The sequence below is a fragment of the Populus euphratica genome, unplaced genomic scaffold (genome assembly GCF_000495115.2).
Source record: "Populus euphratica unplaced genomic scaffold, PopEup_1.0 scaffold123.1, whole genome shotgun sequence".
NCBI classification, from domain to species: Eukaryota; Viridiplantae; Streptophyta; class Magnoliopsida; order Malpighiales; family Salicaceae; genus Populus; species Populus euphratica.
The window spans coordinates 85,722-108,873 of NW_011499924.1; the positions used below are offsets into that span (position 1 = coordinate 85,722).

Here is a 23,152-nt window from a genome sequence, read left to right on the forward strand (position 1 = left end):
GCCCTTCAACCCTTTTTTTGGTTTTTATTAAATAAGAGTTGAATTCGAGATCCACTTCAAAAGAATGCTTGCAGATCAAGCTTAGAAACGATTATACATGAATTCGAACCAACAAAATCAACACCCGTCCTCTCTGGTCAAGAAGATGAGCTAAGAGGCAGAGTCAGCCAGCCAATTGTTTTATCACATGATTCTCAACCTTTGTTTGCTAAAATTAAAATCAACCCTCCTTGCCATTATCAATTTTTGTTATTCAAACCGTAATTAAAAATTTTAATTTCAAACCATCACACCCACAAAGAACTAACACGTGTCACCAACGCCAGCTTATTCAGGGAGAGATCAAGGTTGATCGGGGATGCATGATCTCTCATCTCACACGGGACCTCCCATGAAAAAGATTCCCTGATAATCTACTCATTAATCCTAGGACCGTAGTCTGATTTTCTCAAGTTAAACAAAGTTTGGTACGTGAACATGGGGGCATCTCTGCATCACGAGTGATGGTATTGATCAGAACATTATGAAAGCCACCAAACCTTGACTTCTTTGTTATTAAGCACCGCCGAAAGTTGTTGAAACATGGTGAGAAAAATGATTAGAGCAGCTGCAATTCTGCATCTTTTACTTTGAAACAAAAAAGAAGAAGAAAGAAAGTGAAGGAAAATTGGTTTTTGTATGAAAAGGCTGCCTTCATGTAAACTAAACAAATGATAATGCACGTGGAAAGAATAGTAGGGGAATGGCTGCAGACTTGCACTACTGTTAAGTGATATAGATGTTCAATTGACGAATTGAAAAATTAAAACATTGTTTTAGGTCAAATTAGGAGTGTCTGTGAATGTGTATGTTTTTTAAAATGTTTTTATGTTTGAAAATACATTAAAATAATATATTTTTTATTTTTTATAAATTATTTTTGATATTGATAGATTAAAATGATTTAAAAATATAAAAAAATAAAATTTTTAAATTTTTTTATAAAACGCTGGATGGAATTATGTTATCTCGGAATAGCTAACAGAGAAAAATTGATTTCTTCATAAAAAAAATGAGGAAGTAAAAGAAGGCTGTGCCAACAGCAGCAGTTCCCTTTTAATTTTTGTCATAAAATCGAGGTCTGAATCCAAAACCTCCTAGCCGAAGGAGGATAGAAGTGCTGGTTGAGCAATGAAATCATTGGACACAGGTGTTACAAGCATGTATTTGATTTGGTGGGATAGATTTAGAATGTGATTCGAAAAGGGAATGGGATTTTTAATAGGTTAGGGCAGCTCAAGACAGGTTATAAAGGACCTACTTGATTAACATGTTGGAGGACTGCCATGGTTGCTGAACATTTAAATATAATGTCCCTGGCGGGTTATCCAAGTAATCATTTAAGTTTACCTCTAAATCCGACAACAATGATGATTCCCATGCATATGCATCTAGGGCTTTCCTCTGACACTGAGCGTTCTTGCTATCCAAATTAATATTTTTCCCTGGTCGTTCAGAGGCTTGTGGAGCTTTTTTATCTGAGTCCTGGCTGTAATTCCTGAAAAAACGCAGGGAAAACCATTTTTTGGGAAAAAAGCCTTGTTCTTCCATGCACTCATGGATCCTTGAACTCTTATACCAATTCAGAGAACTCAATTTCAATGCCACAAGAAAGCTAATTCTGCAAGATTTTAACAAAAGCAACAAGTCTCCTGTTTACTCAAGTTTCGTTGGCGTGTACCTTACCAGGAGGTGTTTTATGCTTTAAGCATCATCAAATGTGAAAGCAATCTTTGCTTCTTATTCTAATCATCTACTAGTTTACTTCCATATCATTTTTTTACACACGTCTCTGTCAGTCCTCATAACAAAGAATATACAGCACAAGGAAACTCCAAAACAGAGTAAACACCCAATCATTTTATGTACTTTACAAATGGATACATTTAGTATACAAGTAACTCAACTTAGCCCTTACAAATAATAAACAAAACCCAGTGATGCAAGGCTGAGAAAGAAGAGAGGCTGGCGTTACTTACCCTTGTCCTTTCCTTCCCAAAGATATTAAAATAACTGAGAGTGTTCTAGACCTAACTGTCTAATAAACTAATACCTATGCACCTGGCACTGGAATCTCTGTTGGATCACTCCAGCTTTGCAAGCCAGGCCCTTTCTCACAACATACAAATGACAGCTTGGCTTCACATCACTAGTCTACACACACATGCACTCACCATCCTCCTTCCCCTCAAAAGGGGATGATAATCTGAACCCACCAAAAATTTGGGCTTCCTTGGACATCAAAAACTGTTAAAAGGAAAAAGAAAACGATGAAAAAAAGAGGGCAGACTTTCAATTTCATAGTCCACCAAGATCACCAAAAAGACCATCGCAGGAGCCTCCCCCTCCATCGAGGGGCTTCCCACATGGAATATTTTTCTGAAAATGTGGCATTGCATTTGGTCGTATCCCTTGAACAAGAATGTCAGGGCTCTTCCATATTGAATTTGCAGCTAATGATCAACCTCAAAAATTCAATCTGCATTACCAAAACAGATGATAAATCAATCAATTTCTATCCATCTTGACTACACATTATAGTTTTTGAAGAGAACGTGACACTAGAATTTAACTGAAGGCATAGCAGATTTACCTATTCTCTTCTTTGATGAGGCTGAGAACAGTTGCGCTACAGAGCACCGTCTTCTAAGTTCCTCACACGTTGTTCCACATTTCTTAGATCACGAAGATGTTGTAAAATCTCTTGCAGCAGCTCTATCCCCTTATCTCCTTTCCTCAAGGAGGTCATGCAATGCTTAAGAAACTCTCTATCTGCCTCAAGTGCTTGCAGCCTTTCATAGACATGATCCACCTCCTCTTCAACAGCGAGCTTCTTGCTATTCATGTCAAATTTGTTAACTGACTTTTGCAATGCAACGGAATCAAACCCCTCCGAGTGCCCATTTAGTATACCTTCACTTTCTGTGTCAATGGCATCAAAAAGTGGGAGAAGTCTCTTTGCCTTTGCACCGATGTTTCTTCTTTCTTGATGATGCTTTCCATTCATTTCCTTGTATTGACCATTTGCAACTCCATTTGATTCACTGCTATAATCACAAATCTCGCTGTAGCCATTGCCATTCTCTTGATATAGATGCTCAATTGGTTTTATGTCCACAAAATGTTGCTCCTCCTCATCACTCAGCATAAAAAGCTTCTCCTCCAAAACCTTTAGTTGTTCTAGAATTGATACCCTCTCCTCCTCGAAATTAGCCAATGATTCATCCAGATATAGAACTGCGTCGACTGGAGTATTTGGGTTACTACTTTCTTGATGGTTATCAAAGCTTTCAATTACTTCTTTCCCTTCATGATTCAAGTCGACAGATAGTCCATCAGCATTCTCGGCATTGCTACAGGAAGGCGAAGTGGTTACACTTGTTGTGCTACCATCTTTCCTTCTTTTCAACATCATCAATTTATCTTTCATCTCATTATCCTGTACCTTCTTTCGATATACTTCTAGCTCCTTTTCTAGCTCTGCTTTCTCTTTTTCTCTCTTTACCACAAGTTCGCTCAGAAGCTGCAAAGCTTCCTGGTCATACTCTGATTGCTCTTCCATCATTCTCTGATACTGCAAAGCTTCCATCTGCATCGCAGCCTTCTCTTCTTGAAGTCTATTTATCATTGCCATTGTCTGGCTGGCTGCCACTGCTGAGGCGCTTCTTTCTTCTTCTAGTTCTGCATATAAAGCACTTAACGTCTTCCTTTCAGCTCTCAGAGCTGATTTCAACTTCTCCATAGTCAAAATTCCATCACATGCGTCTATGTCGCTAATGATACTCCCATCCAAAGACTCCTCCGTACCAGATTCTCTTCTTTCAAGCAGTAGCAGTTTCTTTTGTTGGTGATGAAGACTATCCATAGAAGTTGGCGTATCGGGCATTTTATCTTCCTCAAGCTCATTGCTCTCTGTATGCAATGATGGCTCGCCAGTATCCACAGTTATGGTCCTAAATTCTATTGCATCTTCCTCAGCTTGCTTAGAGCCTAATGCAATGAACAATTCAGCTAAACTAAATCAAATAAAATCATGTGCACATACAGTAACAATTAAGTTCTGAAATAATAGTATAAGGAAGTAAGCTTACCATGATCTTCATATGCATGATAATCGGCATTACTAGTTGAAGGGTCTTCCTGCATGCAAGAATATGAAGGAGAAACTTCTTCGACATAATGAACGTCATCAATTTGTTCCTGATCAGGAATTTCAGTTCCTATCGAGACATCTGCTTCTATTTCATCACTTTGCATTTGAAGTACTTCTTCAGACACTGCACATACTACGAACTTATCAAATGGGAATTCAATATGGAACATTAAGTAAAATTTAGATTAAACAAAATTGAATGCGTACCTTGGTTGTAATCTGAATCCACGTCCTCTCCCGCTATCAGTGCGCTTTCTTGAGCATGATTGCCATCGTTAGAAGGGGTATGAGTTGGTTGAGCAGTGGCATCTTGCTCACATTCCTCCTCCACCAAATCCAAATCTGAATGCCTACTTGAGGAGCTCTCTTTCTCGAGTATTTCCCTCGACTCAACCACTGCAACCGAAGTTTCCTCCTCATTATCATCGACCGAGAGCAATGGCACTTCCTCTTCTAAATTGCTCCTGTCCTCCACAACCAATTCATATTGTGTTCCAACTTGCTTATCAAACTCCAAAACGAAATCTTCATTGCCACTGTTTTCCTCCGCTCCCTTCTCGTGTCTCTTTGGAATTTGTTTCTCCGTTGAATTGAAACCGATCAGTTCAACTGGAATCAAGTGACAATCATCTTGATCAATGTAAAACTCTAGATGCTGAGGTTGAATCTCGGTAGCCGTGTCTTTACTGCTACCAGCTTGAACCATCGCAGGCACCTCACCAGGTGGGTTATCCATTTGCACATTCAAATCATCCTTCTTGACCGGTTCTTCTTCCTTTTTCATAGCCATTTCTTCTTTTTCACCGTCATCAGCAACCACTTCCTTGCAATAAAAATTGGAAACAGAGCATGAAAAATTCTGCTTCACTTCCTCTTCCCTGTTTCCAATCTCAATTCCCCAGTTCTCACCAATCCCCTGTTCTCCTTCACAAAAATCACTCACAAAATCCGATCGTTCTCTATCAGAATGATCATCTACATCAACAGTATCATCAACCTGATGTTCCAAAACCAAATTTCCTTTCTGGGTAAAATCCGAATCACCCCAATAAGAAGGCTTAATTAGATAGTAATCATCACAATATAGTTTTGAGTCCAAGCAAACACCACAGCAAGAACACTTCAAATCCTCCTCACCATTCTCACTTACCTTATCACCCCCTAATTCTTGAAGGACACCAAGTTGAGTCATCCAAGGAAAGAAGGCAAACTTGCTCAACGATTCACCATGCGATGATGATGATGAGCAACCCTCACACATATCTTGCGATTCAGCAAGTTTTCTATGACTTGAACAATAGCTCAGTTTGGAAATCTCTTTAGCATGATCATCACACACAAGAGATCTATAAGAATTCTGGAAATTTGCAGGCTCAAAGAAGTGATCAAGCCTAGAACACCAGAGACAGGGTCTTTTAAGGCCAAAGTAATCAGCAAATTTGATAATTAAATAAGAAAAAAGAGAGTTTAGGAGGAGGAGAATGATCAGAATCCATTCAAGGATTGCATAGACTAGAATAAGAGTGATCTTATTGGTGTTTCTTTGAAGCATGGTTGCAAACTTGTTACCAACCATGGTTCTTGCTATGTACAAAGAAACAGATGGAGTATGGTAAGATATCAAAAAATGAAGCTAAATGGCTTCAATTACAAAGAGATAGTGAGGATTATCGAAGCAGAATGTTATCAGACAAGAAGACTGAAACTGTTTTCAATGAGAGAGAGAGGGAGAGAGAAGAATTGATGAAGCCGACGGAGAAGTGATTTTATTTTACAATGCTGAAAAGGCGGTTTGAATAGGAAGGAGCCAAACCAAGACTCAAACGCCTTAATACAAAATTTATTTTATCATGTTTGAATATAAAATTTGAAGGTTTTTTTTTTTAAAAAATAATAACATGAATATATGTTGAATTTAAATGCAATGATATTTTTTTTCTTTTTAAAAGCCAATGTTTTTTCTTTTAAAAAAATTGTTATTGTTATTATTATTTTTTAATTTTTGAATATCGGAAGTTCAACATCCAAATAAGGAGAGAGCCATGTATAGTTTTTTTTTTTTAATTTAAAAAAGAGGCCATTTCTAATCCCCACCTTATTCTTCGGCTCTCTCTGGGTACACAAATGGGGTGGCCCACCCACCATACCAATGAGTTGGTGGACCACTCTGGAAATAAAGTAAGGGGCCCAATCAGGACGGCAAGATGCTCCGGTCCATTATGCAACTCTGTTTTCTCTCCTCTCACGAGGTTTCTTTGTTTTTATATGAATTTTTGTTTTCTTCTGCCATTTATTTCTCTGTCTTTTTATTGATGTAATAATGATTGTTTTTTTAAATATTTTTATTTTATAATATATTAAAATAATAAATTTATTTATTTTTAATATTAACATATCAAAATAATAGGAAAATATAAAAAAATTAAAACAAAACAAATTAATTTTTTTAAAAATACTTTTAAAACACAAAAACAAACACCCTACTAAACTTCCAATTTCCTTGTCTTTGATCACCCAGTTTTCTGGTTTAGATGATCTCATCAGTGCCCATTTCAACGTTGAGCATTGATAAATGTTTCGAATTAGAGATGCATTTGAATTAAGTTATGTGGCTCTAAAGCCCAGAAACTGAAGTTTCGAACTAAATGCCGATTCCAACAAGAATTTTTAGCGAGAATTATATGAACGGGAGACTCTTTGACATATTTACAGTTTTGTTTCTAACTTTTTAGAAACAGAAAAAAAAAAAATTGTTTGTTTTATATATTTTTCTTTTAAAATAAATAAAACCAACGATTACTGTCACGATTTTTTAAACCATTTTATATAGCGTTCGAGATTTTTAAGAATCAGTCGTCCGTTTTCCCCTCCCTTTTAGGGAAGAAAAATAACTAAAGACCAGTAACATGTTCATTTCATCAAAATATCAAAGTTATGCATGGTAGATAGTGACAAAATCGTCCTCTGATATTAAAATTCAAATTAAAAAAATTAAAAAAACACTAAAATGGATTAGGGTTTCATTGTATTTCGCCTTGGATTGTAATGATATAGAACTTATCATGGAGAGTAATATGATTTTTTTTCCAAGTTTTATTGGTTCGGACAACTTTGTAATTTTATATTTTTAATACACATTTAAATGATTAAAATAATTTTAAAAACAAAAGTTATTTAACTCGAGTATAATGGTTTTGTTTTTGTATTTTTATCCTTGTTTTTTAGTTATAATTAGGTTAATTGATGTTAATTTAATATTTTAATAAATATAAATTATAATTTAGAAACTAGATATTTTCACCTGCTCAATATTTTTTTACTCTCCTTGTGTTTAATTCTTTTCTATTGAATAATTAGCGATGATAATTATAACAACACCATCAAATGTCTTTGATATCTCTTGCATTGTGTTAACTGTATTTTGTGTTTAATTACGGTATTTTTATGCAACACAAATACTTGACATTATTGTGATTTATAAGTTTCTTTGTCGTCAGTTTTCGTAAAGAACAATCACGTAATAGGTATTAATTCCAAACATTTCAACTTTAAGTAACTGTGTTCCCTCCCCCTCTGCTCTTAGTTGCTTTTGTTCAAACATGTAGATTTCTGGTTGCAAGCTCGGAGCTAATTTAGAGGAGTTTTGAGCAGGAAAGGTGTCCACACCTCTTCTTTGCAATTTTTTAACCAACTAACTTACGCAACTTTAATTTGAAGTATTATATATGTGTGGGGAAATAAAAAAAAAAAGAAAAATCAACCTTGGATAACTTTTTTGCTGGTTTCATCCCTCTTTAAGGGTCGATCAACTCTGTCTTTCCCCTTCAACTTTAAATTTTTGACCAAAAAGACAATATTCTAATCGCCATGAGAGTCACATTATATTTTTCAAAAGAGGAGCTAAAAATTTCTTCTTTCCATACCGTTTTGCAATCTAAAAAGGCTCCCATCAATATCCAAATCATCATCTCCACCCCCAATATTTTGTTTGAATTTATTTTTCTAGAACAAGGTCCCTGCCAGTTTAAAAAATTGCTCACATATTTTGAAATTGGCATAGTATTGGCCCACATTATTTTCCATGGTCCAAGATTACGTGCCTAATTCTGTAAAAACTTCAAATCTGATGTCTAGAGTATAGGTAGGAACAAAAGATTGATCAAATCAAAAGGAGAAATGTTGCTGGTGCCGACCAATGCCGCGGTCTCAATTAAATGGAGGGGCCATAACCCTCATGGCCTCGCGTGGTTGTAAAGATATCACCCAGCAAATAACAAAGTATTTAGCTTAATCTTGTATAATAATTATAAACCCTGTTTTCATTTCCAATCATGACCCTTTAACCTTAATTTTAAGCATTCAATTTAGCTGGTCAAGAACAAGGGCCGCTGCTATTTAGGTCACGGTCACAAAATTTGTTTTCTATTTCTTTTTATTTTATTTTATAGTATACAAGAGCTTTTAAAGTGCTTAAATTGTAATTAGTAGAATTTTAATAATCAACATGTCACGTCACCTTCTAGTTTCAATGTGGATACTCATGAAAGGAAGGCTTGATATCGGTCATCAAACCTTGGTCTAGAAAGAGGATCCGAATAATTAAAGGAGAAAAAAAAGTTAAGAAAATCATGGAATATAAATTTACGATGTTTTTCAAAAAATGCAATTATGACAAATAAAATATTAAGATTACCCGCGTAAATAAATCTCTGTTTCCAAAAAAAAAAAAAAGTTACTGAAAATAGAAACATAATTTTAAAAGTAATATGAATTATATTAATTATTAAACTTCCATCCAGGTTTACAACTTTATTCGATGCTTATAGGATTATTGAGTATGGTGATTGACGAAGAATGAGAAGTTTGTAGGGTTTGTTAAGAGGATAAAAAGGAAGCCAGGGCTACGAAATATGTGCATAAATTCCATTCTTCTTTCATTTACAAGGGTTTATATAAAATGTGTTTTGTGCGTATACCAGATAGAAGTTCAAGAACATGATCTATATGGATTTTATAATTTTGTTCTTCAGAAAAATTCTTTATGTAAAAAAATTAAATATTTTTTACGTGGATAATCTTGATTACTTATCCATCATAAACACGTTCTTCGCAGAGCATAATAAATTAATATTCCAAGATTTTCTTCCTTGTTTTCCTGCAATTATTTAGATCCTCTTCTAAATTAAAATTTAGCTACCCATATTAAGCTTTCTTTTATAATCATCTACATCAAAGCTAGAATAAGACTTGCCTCTACATATCAAGTTTTTATTTTCTAATTATTCACAACAAAACTAGAAAATTATGCAACATATTAGTTATTAAAATTAAGCTATAATTTATAAAACATCACTAGCTAGTTAAAGCAGTGATAGAGACAAAAAGACTAGCAGAGCCCCGATTTCTGCAAAAAAATATTTTCTTCAGCCCATATCTTAAACTATGTTTATAGTTTTAGTATGAAAATAATTGAATTCTTGACCCTTCTAGAATAATTCTTCTAATTTGATTTCTTTTCATTTCATTTCATTGTATTTTATTTTCTGCTTTCCCTATTAAATTACAGGTACATGAAATTCTCAAGATTTGTAGTAATATGGCTGTGCGAAGTATGCACCTGTATTTATGTAAGGTGGATTAAGGTTTGAAAGGGCTGTGTAAGAGATGGATGGCCGTAAGAAAGATAACATATTTTGTCAAGCTTCGAAGAAATCTGTTTCAGTTGAGATCAGCATTGATGATAGTTGAACTGTCAAATCTCCAAGGTCCGGTCCCCGGGTTCTTCTTCCAGGGCACTGTTTTAGCCTGCAAGGTTTTAGGATGGTTAATTTTGTTTTTTAGCACATTTTTTAAAAGATATCCGTGAAATAGTATAGTTGACAAAAAATAGTTAAATAAAATAATTCTTACATGTTGCAATTAATTTTTTTTTATAACTTGTTGCTATTTAAAACATATAAGAAGGTGGGAGGAGAGATGAAAAATATAAAAAAAAACTCTAAAAATACATTAAAATTCTAATTATAATATCACTAATATTATAAAAAATTAAATAAAATGAATTCAAAAACATTATGAAAAATCAACACCTGCGACTTGAAATAAAGGGTAAGCCACTTGTCTTTGAAAAAAAAAAAAGCGCTCTCGGGTCACTGTTAGTGACCTCATCTTATGTAGCGGTCAATTGGGTCCCTAATTTTTGTCGAAGCAAGCAGAGGCGTGATTCGGTGATGGTGTGGAGCGCCTGTGGAATTCAAGGTCATGAGGTCAACTCTTTTCCCTGGATAGCTACTCCCCCAGCCTTCAGGTGGTACCTGGACCCAGTTTAGTGCCGTTTGGTAAAGGATTTGCACAACCTGTGTTTCCAAACATAGTCTTGAGAGCTGTTTGGAATTCCAGTAATATATATTTTTTTAAATAGTTTTTTTTTTAAAATATATTATTTTTTTTAGCTTTTTTTCAATATCAACATATAAAAATAATTAAAATACACAAAAAATACATTACTTTATTTTTCTCAAACTAAAACACTTTTAAAAAATATATATAATCATAAGAAAAAAAAAAAACTGCATCAAACACATCCTAGTCTCCATTTAGTTCAAGGTGCTCGGCGACATTTTAGCTTTTTAGCTCAAAACGCTATCTCATAGTGTTCGGTAAGCTTTATACATGTTCGGTAAACTAAAATTTCTTTGGGGACCATGCCCGAGCCCCTCCATCAATCGGCAAAAGCGAAAGAACTCCATTTTCCGAGTCTTCATGCTTCTATATGCAATATATTCATCATATGTGCTAAAGTGATTTTTGCAATTATATCAAATACATGTACAATGTGCATTTTAAATTGTTTTCAATGTAAATTTATTTGAAAAATAATAAAATCGAATGATATACCCCTCCTAAACTATTTGTTGTGATGATGCAGCAGCTCTTTTTGCAAAGAAACTAAGCAAACATAGAATTTTGCAAGATTCGGAAACTCTCACCATCCTTTAGACATCAAAAAGGTAGGTAGCATAAGAATATTAATTAGTACAATACATAGAAGCAAGAACCGAAGAATAAATTACTAGTTTTGTCGGTCCTTATTTTGTTTTCTAAAATTAATTAAGTGTCCTAATCTATCTTTGATCTTCTTTCCCATGGAAAAGGATCGAATGATTAACAACATAGGAAAGCAAATAATGACATGAAAAACAGCTGTGGATTTGTGATAAGCAACAGGATACCACTAAGAAAGAAAAATGAGAAAAGAGTAAAAGAAGGTACAAGAGGAGGGAGAAATGAACAAAGGCAAATTCTACAATATTTATATCAATGGGGGCTGGTATGCCGCGGTAATGATGGTGATTTGAGAGCGTTTGAAGAGGTGGGACAGGGTTCCTTCTCTTTCCTGTGCTTTATTATTGCCCCATGCATGTTTCTGCTTACCTTACTCTCCTTTTGCTTTGTTGCTCTCCCCCTCTTTTGGTTTTGAAGAAAAACCCAATCTCCCTTCTCTCTCTCTCTCCCTCTCCCTCTCATGTACACATGTAGACACGCAGCCACATGCATGCTTGCCTCTGATTATGCAAAGTAATGCCTCTTGGCTTCAGATTTTTCTAGTTCCATATATATAAAGCTGAAAGACAAATGTTTGCGAGATGAAACATTGTCTGTCTTGATTAAACATGTATTGCATTAGATCATTGGCCGACCCTTATGTTCTACTTCTTCTGTATGGGGAAAAAAAGCAAATGGAAATTAAGAGAAGTGGTATCTTAGTATAAAGATCTTCATGACCATGTGTAGAACTTTAGTTGCTAATAATGACCTAATCCTTGTTTATTTACGGAAGGCTAAAACGAGAGGATGGGGGATATAATTGTGACTTAGATGCACGTGCCAGGATATCATCACATGAGCAGGGCCCCTGTCCACATAGATTCGAAATACGCATTGCACATTGCATGCTGCTTACTAGATATATATTAAAGGACGGGGATGATCAGCTGCCTGCTCCAAAAGATGACTGTGAGTAGGCACTGTGCTGTAAACTTGAAGGTAAACAATCTCACTTTTTATATCATGTCCAGCAGGCTAATAATTTGAAGTTCCGAGCTGCTACTGTTTCATATCACAACTTTCTAAGAGAAGTCATCTTGGGTAACACTCTCTCTTGCCGGCAGCCTTTTCATGGCAATAAGCACATTGAAACTTTTCACTTCCTTTCAATTGCCCGCGTTCTAAATCACAACCTATCAACTAGCACGGCTTTAGGAACTGAGAATTTCCAAAGATGTACATTTTCATTATCCGATAGACTCTCTCATGAAAGAAGGAAACCTTAACTTAGTAACCTGATGGTATAATCCATGAAATTACAATCTACTTAGGAGTTGACTTTAGGAACTTGCTAGATGGGGCAGGCGAAGGATTTAACCTAAATTAGTATATTCGGTAAATGCCCGGTTTTGTGCTTTGGGCATCTATTCCAAAAAAAAAAACAAAACAAAAACCAATGAATTTGTGATAGCAAAACAGGAATGCGAAATAATATCAGGCATTCCACAAAACCTAAAGAAAAAGAGAGAAGGCCATTTGACCACCTTTGTTGTGTATCTAGCTCAAAAAGAACATTGTATACCTCATCAGATGCTCTGCGAGACATAAGAAGCTCCATCCTGGCATGTGAACTCGTTTCTTGATCCTTGCTTTCACAAATCCCAAATTCCCTTTCCCCTTCGGCCTATGGTTTCACAGAAGCTGCTGGAACCCAGTGCGCCAAAGCATTCTTATCATCTCCTTTGCATCTCTAAGAGCTGAAGCCCTCAACTTACTACAACGGTACACCTTTCCTAGAACTCTATATGATTGCTAGTGTTGTCCTTATTCAGTGGTCTGTATAACAACTTTTGTACCCGAGGTATCATTCAACATAACAAACAAACAAACAAACAAACAAACACACTACAGATAAGGCATCGGGGAAAAAAAGCCAGGTCAAATGTCTACCGAGAATTCAACATATGTAATTATCAATACATCTACAATCATGCACAAGGGGAGAAATTTCTAAAATTAATCATGAGAAAATTGGGATCCGTATTTACTAGTTGTCAAATAATACATATCCACCACCTAACTTTTACAACCCAAACCAATGTAAGATCCATTCGGCAAACCGTCACGCTTGTGGGTGTCAGTAAAAACCCTATCCCACACTTCTTTTCTCATTTCCAGGATGTAAACCGATGCACCATCTAAATCACACTCCTCAAATCTCCAAAAACAAATGATTACAAAAGGCTTGTGCTTCCAAAGGGATTATTAGTCTCGGGATGTGCAGGAAATGCCCCAAACCCTGTTGTATCACCAAAAGGATTTGCATGGCTCATCATCACATGTTGCTGCTGTGGCTGTGGGTAGGGAGGTTGATATGGACTGAAAGGATTGTGCGGCTGTTGAGCCATTGCTGCCATTTGGACCGAAGGAGGAGGAGCAATGCTGTTTGACAAAACAAATGGATCTTGTACCTCAAATGGATTAGGGGCTGGTGCTCCATAAACAGGCTGCTGGGCAGCTCGATATGCTCCTTCATGGTATAAACTGTCCAGAGTGAGCGAGTCCAAGCCACCAGCCTGACATTCATAAAATATAAAGCACGATAGTTGAATAGAATAACCAGTCAATATGCTTGCTATTCTTAGAACAATTTTAATCATATGCACAGATATTGTCAATAACTGAAACAAAAATACCAAGCAAGTTCTGAAAGTGTCAAGGCTCAGAGCTTCAGCTCCTCGAGACTTAAGATCATTTTATACACAAGGCAGACTTGAAACAATCTGTCTGAAACACATTACACTATGCAAAACAACCCCAGCAAAAACAAAAAAGCCTAAACAACGCCAGCAAATACAAAAAAGCCTATTTGTCTGCACAAACATTTACACTCAAACAACATGGGAACGCATGCAGCATGTCTAAGTAGCTCCTTAAGCATGGAAAATAAAGCCTTCAAACTCCTTGGCTCCTCAATTACTAACTGATGAAAACTTAATAGAAACTGAAAGAAAAGGGTATGTAGAGAAGCAATCATTTTCTACCTATCAGGTCTAAAACATTTTTCCTCGTCAAAGCCAAACTATAATGGTTTTTTGCAACATTAACATTGTCTACATGATTACCAGAACATCAACAGAAATAATTTTATCACCATGCATTCTCATGATGGCTAACCAACAAAGAGAAAAGACCATGGACAATATATGTATGCATGTATGGAAACAAAAAAGAAAAAGAAAGAAAGAAAAGAAGGCCTACCAATTGCCTCTCATTAGTGGCAGAAATATTGCTGCTTGGGGTGCTGACCAGGGCAAGTTCCCATCCAGTAGGATCAAAATCTTTTGCTTGACCAGCAGCAGAATTGAATGTGGGTGCAGCATCTGTTAGATTAGGAGTTGCATATCCCAGGTTAACATATGGAAGCAAGCAAGCCACCAGGAATCATAGAAGTCGCTCAAATGAAAGAGATCAGAAGAAAAAAAAGTGAACAAGTTTGGTTACTTGATTCAGATGGAATTATAGCCAGAGCCAAAGCATTGCTTTCCTCAATGGAAGATGCATCGGGAGCTGCATAATTCAATCCCTAAAAAACACCAAAAAGGGAGAAAGGTAGTGTTAAAAAAAATGGAAGAAATAGGGTTAGTTCTCAGAAATTAACAATACACATAAAGTTGACTGACAACTAAGAGATTACCAGCAAATCTCCTGTGTCTACGCTGTTCTGAGGAGGGGTTGTAGAAGCAGGAGGAGCAATCTCAACATTGGAGACAGCAACATCATCTGAAGGGGGTGGCTCAGGTTCATCACTGGATGATTTGGCATCTTCTGAAGGACCTTCTTCTGGTCTGTAGGTCAATTGAAGCTGTTTGAAACGACCTCATATTAGTCCTATAACATTTAACCTCATATCCCTTATCAAGGAAGAATGAGCTCACATGCACACATCACACAAGAAAGAGACCACATAGCATAACTGAATATGCAGCACTATACATCCTTTTCTTCCACTTAGCCAAGTTGAGAGCTATTTTCTTAATTAGCCAAGTCAAGAACCATAATTCCTTTTTGCAGCAACATCCTTGCTATGGCCACATGACTCATTCATTTCCTCCCTATTTTGGCTCTTATAAAACCTCCAAAGAGATTTGAATCATGTGTAGTGGGTGATGTAATCGGGCTTCCATTTCAAACAACCAAATCAATTACAGTGAGTTTCTCTCATCTTACCTCCACTGACATTCATTCCAGGAATTCACTTTTTTTTTCACTAAAATCTTTTTTTTTTCCCCTATCATGGCAGGTGCAGCTCATCCAATCATGATATTTTATCTTCAGCTGTGCTTTCTTTATGAAATGTTCTTTAAGCCCAGCATTCAAATCCCATACCGAATAACAGGGCCTAGTATGACAGCTATTCCAACAAAATTCCATTTCACCATAATTGGCATGGATTGATCCATTGCAATCTAGAGGCACTCATCCAACTGATTATCAAATTATAATTCCGGCTACAACATAGTATTAAATATCTTGCTCTTTGTGGGTAATCAATCCTGTGCACAATAAATGATCAAACCTTAGAATCTCTTAAGACCTCTTTTCCAACATCAAATCCTCTCTCTATGTCCATGATTGGCTGAAATCCAGTCCACATACTCATCAATCTTGACCCATTATCCCACCTGACATTCTAACAAAAGAAGAGGCAACGGATTGACAGCCAAAAATCCTGGGCTTCTGAAGGCTAATCAAATATTAAACCAGTAACAATATATATATAAAAGACATTTGATATGAGGAACAAATCATAAATTGAAAATGCATTGGACATTCTTGTGTAGTAATGGCACTGACCAATGGCTCGTTTGGAACGGAAACAACTCTCGGTGCCTCTCTTATGTACTCTTCCATGGTTGTAAGAAAGGATTGTGGAGGCTGAAAAAGGCCGGGACAATGAAGTCATAAGCTAATGCAATTGGAAGGATAAAATAACTAAACCAGTGAAAACTCTAAACCTGCTTCATAGCATCAAATACCTCTCTCAAAACAGGAAACTGGAAATTCCTAGCAAGTTCCAACCCTTTGCATAGTTCATAGAAATCAGAAAGGTTACCAGCCTGCGGGAATAAACAATTTTTTTTTCAGCAAAACACCATGTCTAGCAAAAAAACTTTTTAGTTGTGGAGACTTCAGTCCCAAAATGAATGTTACAACATTAAGGATGTATTAATGAAAATTTTAGGAGTTGATAAAATGAAATAATTGATGGACAACATGACCTGTTGGCCGGCTCGCTTGTAGATATCAAGGGCTGCAATAGCTTCATGTCTTGGCATCTCAAAAAACTGCAAAAAAATGAAAGATTTAATAACAAATGCAGACAAAACCAAATGCTTGCACAGTGATGAAAACTAAGAGCAATAGATTACCTTATCAACAAGATTGATGATCCCATCATTAACAGAACAGTATATTTTAAAGCTCTCCTTCAATACCTGAAAATTGCATGTAGCAAAAAGGTCAGCAACCACTTCATAATACAAGAAGAGGAGGCATAAATGAAACCTGTATCTTCCGCAATTTAAATCTATCCTTTTGTCACTTAGTTGGCAGGTTAAAGGACATGGCCATATTAAGTGTAAAAACTCATGTAGAATTGCTGCAGTCTAATAGGTGTATGTAAATAGGAGTTTTTAAAGTAGCAATTAAGTAGATAAGGGGAGTAATTGGTCTAGTGACTTTTGTGCAGAGGCAAGCCAGAAAAAGAAGAATCAGATAGAACTACACTGAATTTTCTGCAATTCTTTTATTGCCATACAATACTTTAGAATAACTTGTGAACTTCATAAACCCAAAGCAATTACCGCAGTATAAATACAGAAAAGGCAAAATGGAAAATACAGAAACAAAATTCTTGTGCAAGACAAGAATTACAGCAGAGAGAGGCAGGCTTACCAGAGCCAGAGCATACTGTATAACATAATTTCCAACTGCTGCACCTTCTGGCTGTAAAAGAAATTTATCTCAATTTTTATTCTACTTAACATTGCAGAGTATTCAAATAACAATTTACCAATGGATAGAAGAAGTTCAATACCCGACAGCCAACAAGACGATACAACAGCTGCTGTAAGGCAGGCAACTGTTCCAACAGTTCTTCACTGTCCAAGTCCCTAGTCCGGCTGTGGCCCTGCTTAAAATAGGTAAAGACCAATTAAATGCAACATTAAATATCAATGAAAGCCAGTCTCACCCAAATATTTCAGCAAGTCAATAGCCAAATCAACAAGATTCCACATCAGCTTTAATAATTTGCTCCTGCTTGCATATTCTTGTGGATAAAATGTGAATTTAGTAAAAGAAATTCAAAAATACACCAAAGCCAACAAAATAAAAGGAAAAAGAAAAACAAGCTTCCATTTATGAACTCCCTAGCTGTTAATCAATTACAATCAATTTTAAAAATGGAAAGCCATCCAATCAGAAACCAAGCCATGATAGGACAAGTTCAAAAGACCCTTTGTGAAGGCCTGCTGATCTTGATCATAATGCAATGCCACTTTTTGACCAAATCACATCCTCAAGTCTCATCAAATGATTCCTAAGCAAATAATATGCAGGAGTTATTTTGCAACCAAAGGAACCACAAATCTGGTGTTTCCAAGATTACAAAATACAAAAGATCCGACTGGTCGGGACAACCATGTCCTGAACCTTCACTGTCTTCTTCTGTTCAAGTTTTCTAAGCTTGGTCTTTCTAGAACCTTGTACTCTGAATTTTCAGGCAGAATGCATCCTTTTATTTTCTCATAATTATGAGTTTGTTAAGACCTTTTGATTAGGAGCATTACGGCTTCTTCAGTATTGTTGTATTGAACTGTTGTGCTGCATTGTCTCTAGACTGGACATGGTCCAAATTTCAATGAAAATCACCACATGTTATATCACAATAAAAGCCAAAATTGTGGAAGGTTCAAGGCAAAAGAAAACGCTTGCACCCTCCATGAAAAAAAGCTGTGCGGGCACTTAACCATTTGATCAGTCCATGTAGTAGTGATTGACATTTCATAAGGAGTCTCCTATTACTGTAGTGCTTTGAGGGCTTTAGACATGGTAATTCTTTGGAGGATAATTCTTTGGAGGATCTTGAAAGATATTATAATTTTTCATCAAAATAACCAAAAAGAGTATTTTAAGAAAGGTAAGAGTAAAAGATCATGGAGGAATCAACAAATACCGAGGGAAAATTACAATCAGCTCCGTTCTTGCAGCATTACTGCACAGACTTAGCAGTTCTTTGTTCCAAAAGAGAGAGAGAGAGAGAGAGAGTATGACCTTTGCAATTACGCACGCATTTTAATGAGATTGCAACTCTTTTTAAAGTAACAAAAAAATAATAAAAGATACTGAATAGGGAAAGAGAGAAATTAATAGATGATGCTCCTTTCAATAACTAGAGAATCTTGCTGTCTTCTATGTTCTGATATTTCCTCCTTTTATTGGAAAAATAAGAATTGCTAATCCTGGGAACATACCTTATCCTGTCCTTGGCCAGGTCTTGGAAGACGCTCTGCTTCAATGTCATACTTCAGAATTTTGAAGCACTCAAGCCGTTCCTCCAAAAAAAGTGCATATGTACGCACCCAAGCAGAGCAATCCCAAGCTGAAGAAGAAGAAATATAATGAAAAAATAGAACTATAAAAGGTACTCAGTTCATGAAGAGCAGTTAGAGGCCACTGCTTGTGGCCCGAGAGGGAGAGAGGGAAAGAGAGAGCAGTATCAAGTTACCAATAGGACTTGAGTCATCCTTGAAATTAGAAAGTTGGAGGATGTGTCCTCTCTGGGAGAAATTCAGAAGTTCTTCTCTGAAAGTAGGATCGCCCTCTCTTAATAATCTATGGATCACAATCAGTATTTTCAAAGCTACCTGTTAAAAATGCAGCAGCAGTAAACAACAAATTCTAAACAAACAATTCCAAGAACTTCAGATAACGTACTCAAATAAAGGTGTAATATATCAGCGAGAAACATATGAACCACATCGAATAAAATTGAACTTTGCAACAGCAAAAACTTTCAGCATCAAAGTTAGATAAGTGCACTAAAAAAAAATGGAAATTTTTTTGCATGGGATACAACAGTACATATAACATGAGAATCTGGAAACAATATAGTTACGTAGCTTTGTGAAACCCAGAAAACACCAAAGAAAATAGAAGCAAAAAATGCAAAGAAATTACAAATATCAAAACACAAGGGTAAATGCATGGTGAACTTCTATGAATTTGATAGTTGAGTGCTGTAAAGCTGATACAGTATAATTACTACGAAATCTAAGCTGATACAGTATAATAACTACGAAATCTTGCTGCCAATAAATAAATGGTAATGCCACTTACCCTGTGTAAATTACAGTATGATGAAGAGAACAGCGACCTAAACTAATGGTTTCTTATTAGAAAAACATTAGCTTTAAACAACTCCACGAACAAAAACGTTGTTGCATTGGATTGACAAATGCACATATCGATCAAGCCAAACTCCAATTCAAGAAAAAAATATTAAAGTAAATGAATTAAATCAACGAATGAATTAAGTCGAGATCTATACCGTCCAACTATGGGTTTTGGCCAATCGGCGGGAAAGAGCATGAATGCAATAAGCAACATCAGCTCGAGGCCGAATCGTTGACGTGGCAACCAAGATTTCTGTAACAAACAAATCATTAAAAAAAATAACTATCTGGAAAAAACACAAAACTGGAAGAGCCCATTAAATTAAAATCAAAGAGAGAGAGAGAGAGAGAGAGGAGTACTGACTTCTAAGATGGCGCTCTTTTGGAGGACACTCGACGTGGTTAGTTGCTTTGACTACGGCCACATCCAAATCCTATTTTTTAAAAAAAGAAAAAATCCATCAATCAATCTAAAAATAGAGAAAGAGAGAGAAATTCGATTAGATTTATAATAAAAGGAAGAGAAGGAGAGACGAACCGCATAATCACTATTGACATGAGCAAGACCGACTTTGGTGGAATCTTTGAGAGCGCCATAGGCTTTTCGCCATGTCTGAAGTGTACCCATTATTTTCGCTTACTTATTTTAATTTAAAATAGAGATCGATCAGATCTCCTTCCCTCTCTGTATCCAATCTAGCAATGATATAGGGACGTGGTGATCATGCCCTATTTCTCTCTTCTCCTTTTTATTTTCTAGAAGGGAAGGGAAGGGAAGGGAAGGGAGGAGAGAGAGAGAGAGAGAGAGAGAGTTTGTGGGTGGGAATTGATCAACGAGAGATTGGAGAGAGGAAATGGAGGGTGAAGGGATGTGCTGGTTTTTTTCTTTTCTGTTTTTTTTTGGGTTTGATAAATTAATTATTATTAATAAAAATATTTCGGGTCTGACTAAACTAAATATTCATACTTTCTTGGCTATAAGTTTTCCGACCAGTGGCAGGTTGGCTCTTGGCGGGCCCCCTCGCACGGGGCGCCATCATAATTGTTTAGTATTTCTTACTCTTAACTCTGTAGAAACGTTTTCTCCGAATAGGTACCTAAATTTTGAAAGTTCTCAATCTAGTCCCTCCAGTAAAAAAAGATAAGACTACAAATAGTATCATTATTCCAGCATCAATTACGCAATCACTTTCGTTCCTGAAATATAAATTATTTATTACTTATACGAAGATTATATATATATATATATAGCTTATAAGTTTACACATTAATTATGATACGAAACTTTAAGATAAATTGGGTTTCTAGAAATTTTATAATGCTAAAAGAATAATTAATGATGTCTTATTAATTATTTTTTATATCTACTTTAAAAAAATAGATACAAAAATTCTAGGTAGATATATTTGTATATTTTTTTATAGTTCATGGATGTCTTTTTTCCTTATGTTAAAATATCACTAATTACTCCTAAAATACCAAAAAAAATTCCATTTCCGTGCGTGCTCCATAGTCCATAATGAAAAAAAAATGTAATGAGAATGGCATAAACTTAGAAACGTATAGCAGACAAGAATAGCCAATGGCCGGTTTATAAATAAAAACGTTAGAATGCACAACAGTGAGTTTTCCGTAAGTATTCATGAACCCAAAGAGTAAAGGCCTATCTGAAAAGAACTCTGGACTCAAGAACTAGATCGAGTGTTGATAGATAATGGGGGGAGGAGGGCATTTGAGGTGTTTCACGAGAACGCACAGTTTCAGTATACTTGTCAATATTTGATTAATTCTTGTTTGAAACAATCCATGAATGATAAAACTACAGTGAAGGACTTGTGGCTTGTGTGACAGGGAAAGAAAAAGTTCCACAGTTGATCGCAGTACTGTCCCCATAGAACATCTCTCTCCTTCTCTTGTCAATGCCCAAATGAAAGGGTCAGCTGAATGGATGGATCAGATCGTTTTCCAAGCGACTAGCTTGGTAAACAACAACAAGAACAACAACTGAGATCAATCTCGCTTTTAATTTCACGTGACGATGGAGAAAAGAAACAGGAAGAGCAGAATTTGCTAGAAAAACTCTTCCATTAACAAGGAGTATGAGTAGTGAAACTCCTATCTTCAGTTTGTATGGTCAATGCATTTAGTGCAAAAGAAGAAAGAAGAACCAAAAAGAAAACCTTTACAAGAGTAAAGCACCTTTGTATCTAAAAGCAAATTAATGGAGGGCACCTAATCATACTGTGAGGATGTTGGTGAGTGCGGTAGTAATCGAACCCTAATCGAACCCAACTAATATCGGTGATATTAAGAGTTGGAGGGTCAACTTTTCGGGCCTTTAATGGGCGGCGTTTGTACATATCCTCCATTTAAAGCGGTCGTTGTTTTGGCAGGAGATTCTGTTTCTTCCCTTGTAAATTTAAACATAATTAGTGTCTTTTTTTTTTCTGTACAGGTAACCTCGTAACTGTGTTTTCGTCTCACTAATTATACTCTCTCGAGTGCTTTTTTACAGAGGTTTTACATCCCCATGTGGTATCATAAAAGCACTTTGCAAAAACAATTTTGATAGTTTAAATTTGATGAGAGAACTGGATATTCTATCTTCATGTTATCACTTCCCATGTATGGACGTAAATTTGGCACTGCACTTTGTTTTTTTGTTGATATCAATAGCAAAAACCTTATCAAAAGCGAAAAAATATATCAATAGCAAATAATTTTTGTGGCTTAAACGTCTCTGAAAGTAATTCCAATCATCTTGATATGAAAGCCAATCATTTTTTAATCATTAAATAATCAATTTCTTCCTAATTAGATTTCTTTTCAATTTAGAGTTAATTATTTTGTTACAAAAACATTATTTAATCATGACATCATGTTTTCACTTAAATGAATGGATCTCAGATGCAACAAAGAATCACGTTTATGATCATATGTAGTCACCACAGAGATTTTGTAGAAGAGAATAATTAAAAAGTAATCATGTATAAAGCTTTTAGTTAATGTTAATTTGATTTATTTTTAAATTAAAAATATTTTAAAAAATAATTTATTTTATAATATCTATAATATTAAATGTAAATATTTCAAATCTAAAGCTAAAGTGAGCATCTTTCTTTTTAAAAGCATCTCATAAAAGATTTAAAAAAAAAAATTAAAAAGAAAAGACAAACAAATTGACTCCACCCCTTATTTTTATAACTCCAATGAAAAAGTTATATCGGAGAATTTGTAAGTTAAAAAGAGTATATGATGATCAAAATAGTTAAAAGTTTCTTTAATATATTTGCATGTAAAAAAGAGATTTTGATTGAAGTTAGATTAGTTAGTTATTATAAAGAAATAGTTGTATCAATATTAAATATATAAAAATGCAATTAAATTTTTTAAATGGTTTTTTTTCATTGGAAACTCAAAAAGTTATAATATCAATTTAGCTCTTGTAAATACT

At 35.4% G+C, this 23,152-nt stretch overlaps 2 protein-coding genes across 4 annotated transcripts; both read right to left on the reverse strand.

The window, feature by feature from the left end:
- Window positions 1-1,865: 1,865 nt before the first annotated feature.
- LOC105135440 (golgin subfamily B member 1-like) lies at window positions 1,866-5,989 on the reverse strand. 3 transcript variants are annotated; one of them, XM_011040304.1, is made up of 4 exons: window positions 4,400-5,989; window positions 4,131-4,316; window positions 2,633-4,050; window positions 1,866-2,518 (listed from the first exon to the last, which is right to left on the reverse strand). In XM_011040304.1, the coding sequence occupies exons 1-3, from the start codon at window positions 5,766-5,768 to the stop codon at window positions 2,669-2,671; spliced, it is 2,937 nt and encodes a 978-aa protein (XP_011038606.1). In that variant the 5' UTR covers window positions 5,769-5,989; the 3' UTR covers window positions 1,866-2,518; window positions 2,633-2,668. The 3 variants fall into 3 exon arrangements, with proteins under 3 accessions (XP_011038606.1, XP_011038604.1, XP_011038607.1); XM_011040302.1 differs by having other exon boundaries at window positions 4,131-4,325; XM_011040305.1 differs by having other exon boundaries at window positions 2,633-4,029; window positions 4,131-4,325; window positions 4,400-5,988.
- Window positions 5,990-13,157: 7,168 nt separating this feature from the next.
- Window positions 13,158-20,619, reverse strand: LOC105135441 (putative clathrin assembly protein At2g01600). The gene is made up of 15 exons (XM_011040306.1): window positions 20,237-20,619; window positions 20,063-20,132; window positions 19,854-19,951; window positions 19,032-19,170; window positions 18,778-18,905; window positions 17,340-17,432; window positions 17,198-17,248; window positions 16,672-16,737; window positions 16,522-16,587; window positions 16,279-16,359; window positions 16,097-16,177; window positions 14,937-15,104; window positions 14,744-14,825; window positions 14,501-14,622; window positions 13,158-13,815 (listed from the first exon to the last, which is right to left on the reverse strand). Exons 1-15 carry the CDS (start codon window positions 20,324-20,326, stop codon window positions 13,474-13,476), a joined length of 1,677 nt encoding a protein of 558 aa, XP_011038608.1. The 5' UTR covers window positions 20,327-20,619; the 3' UTR covers window positions 13,158-13,473.
- Between the last annotated feature and the right edge of the window lie 2,533 nt (window positions 20,620-23,152).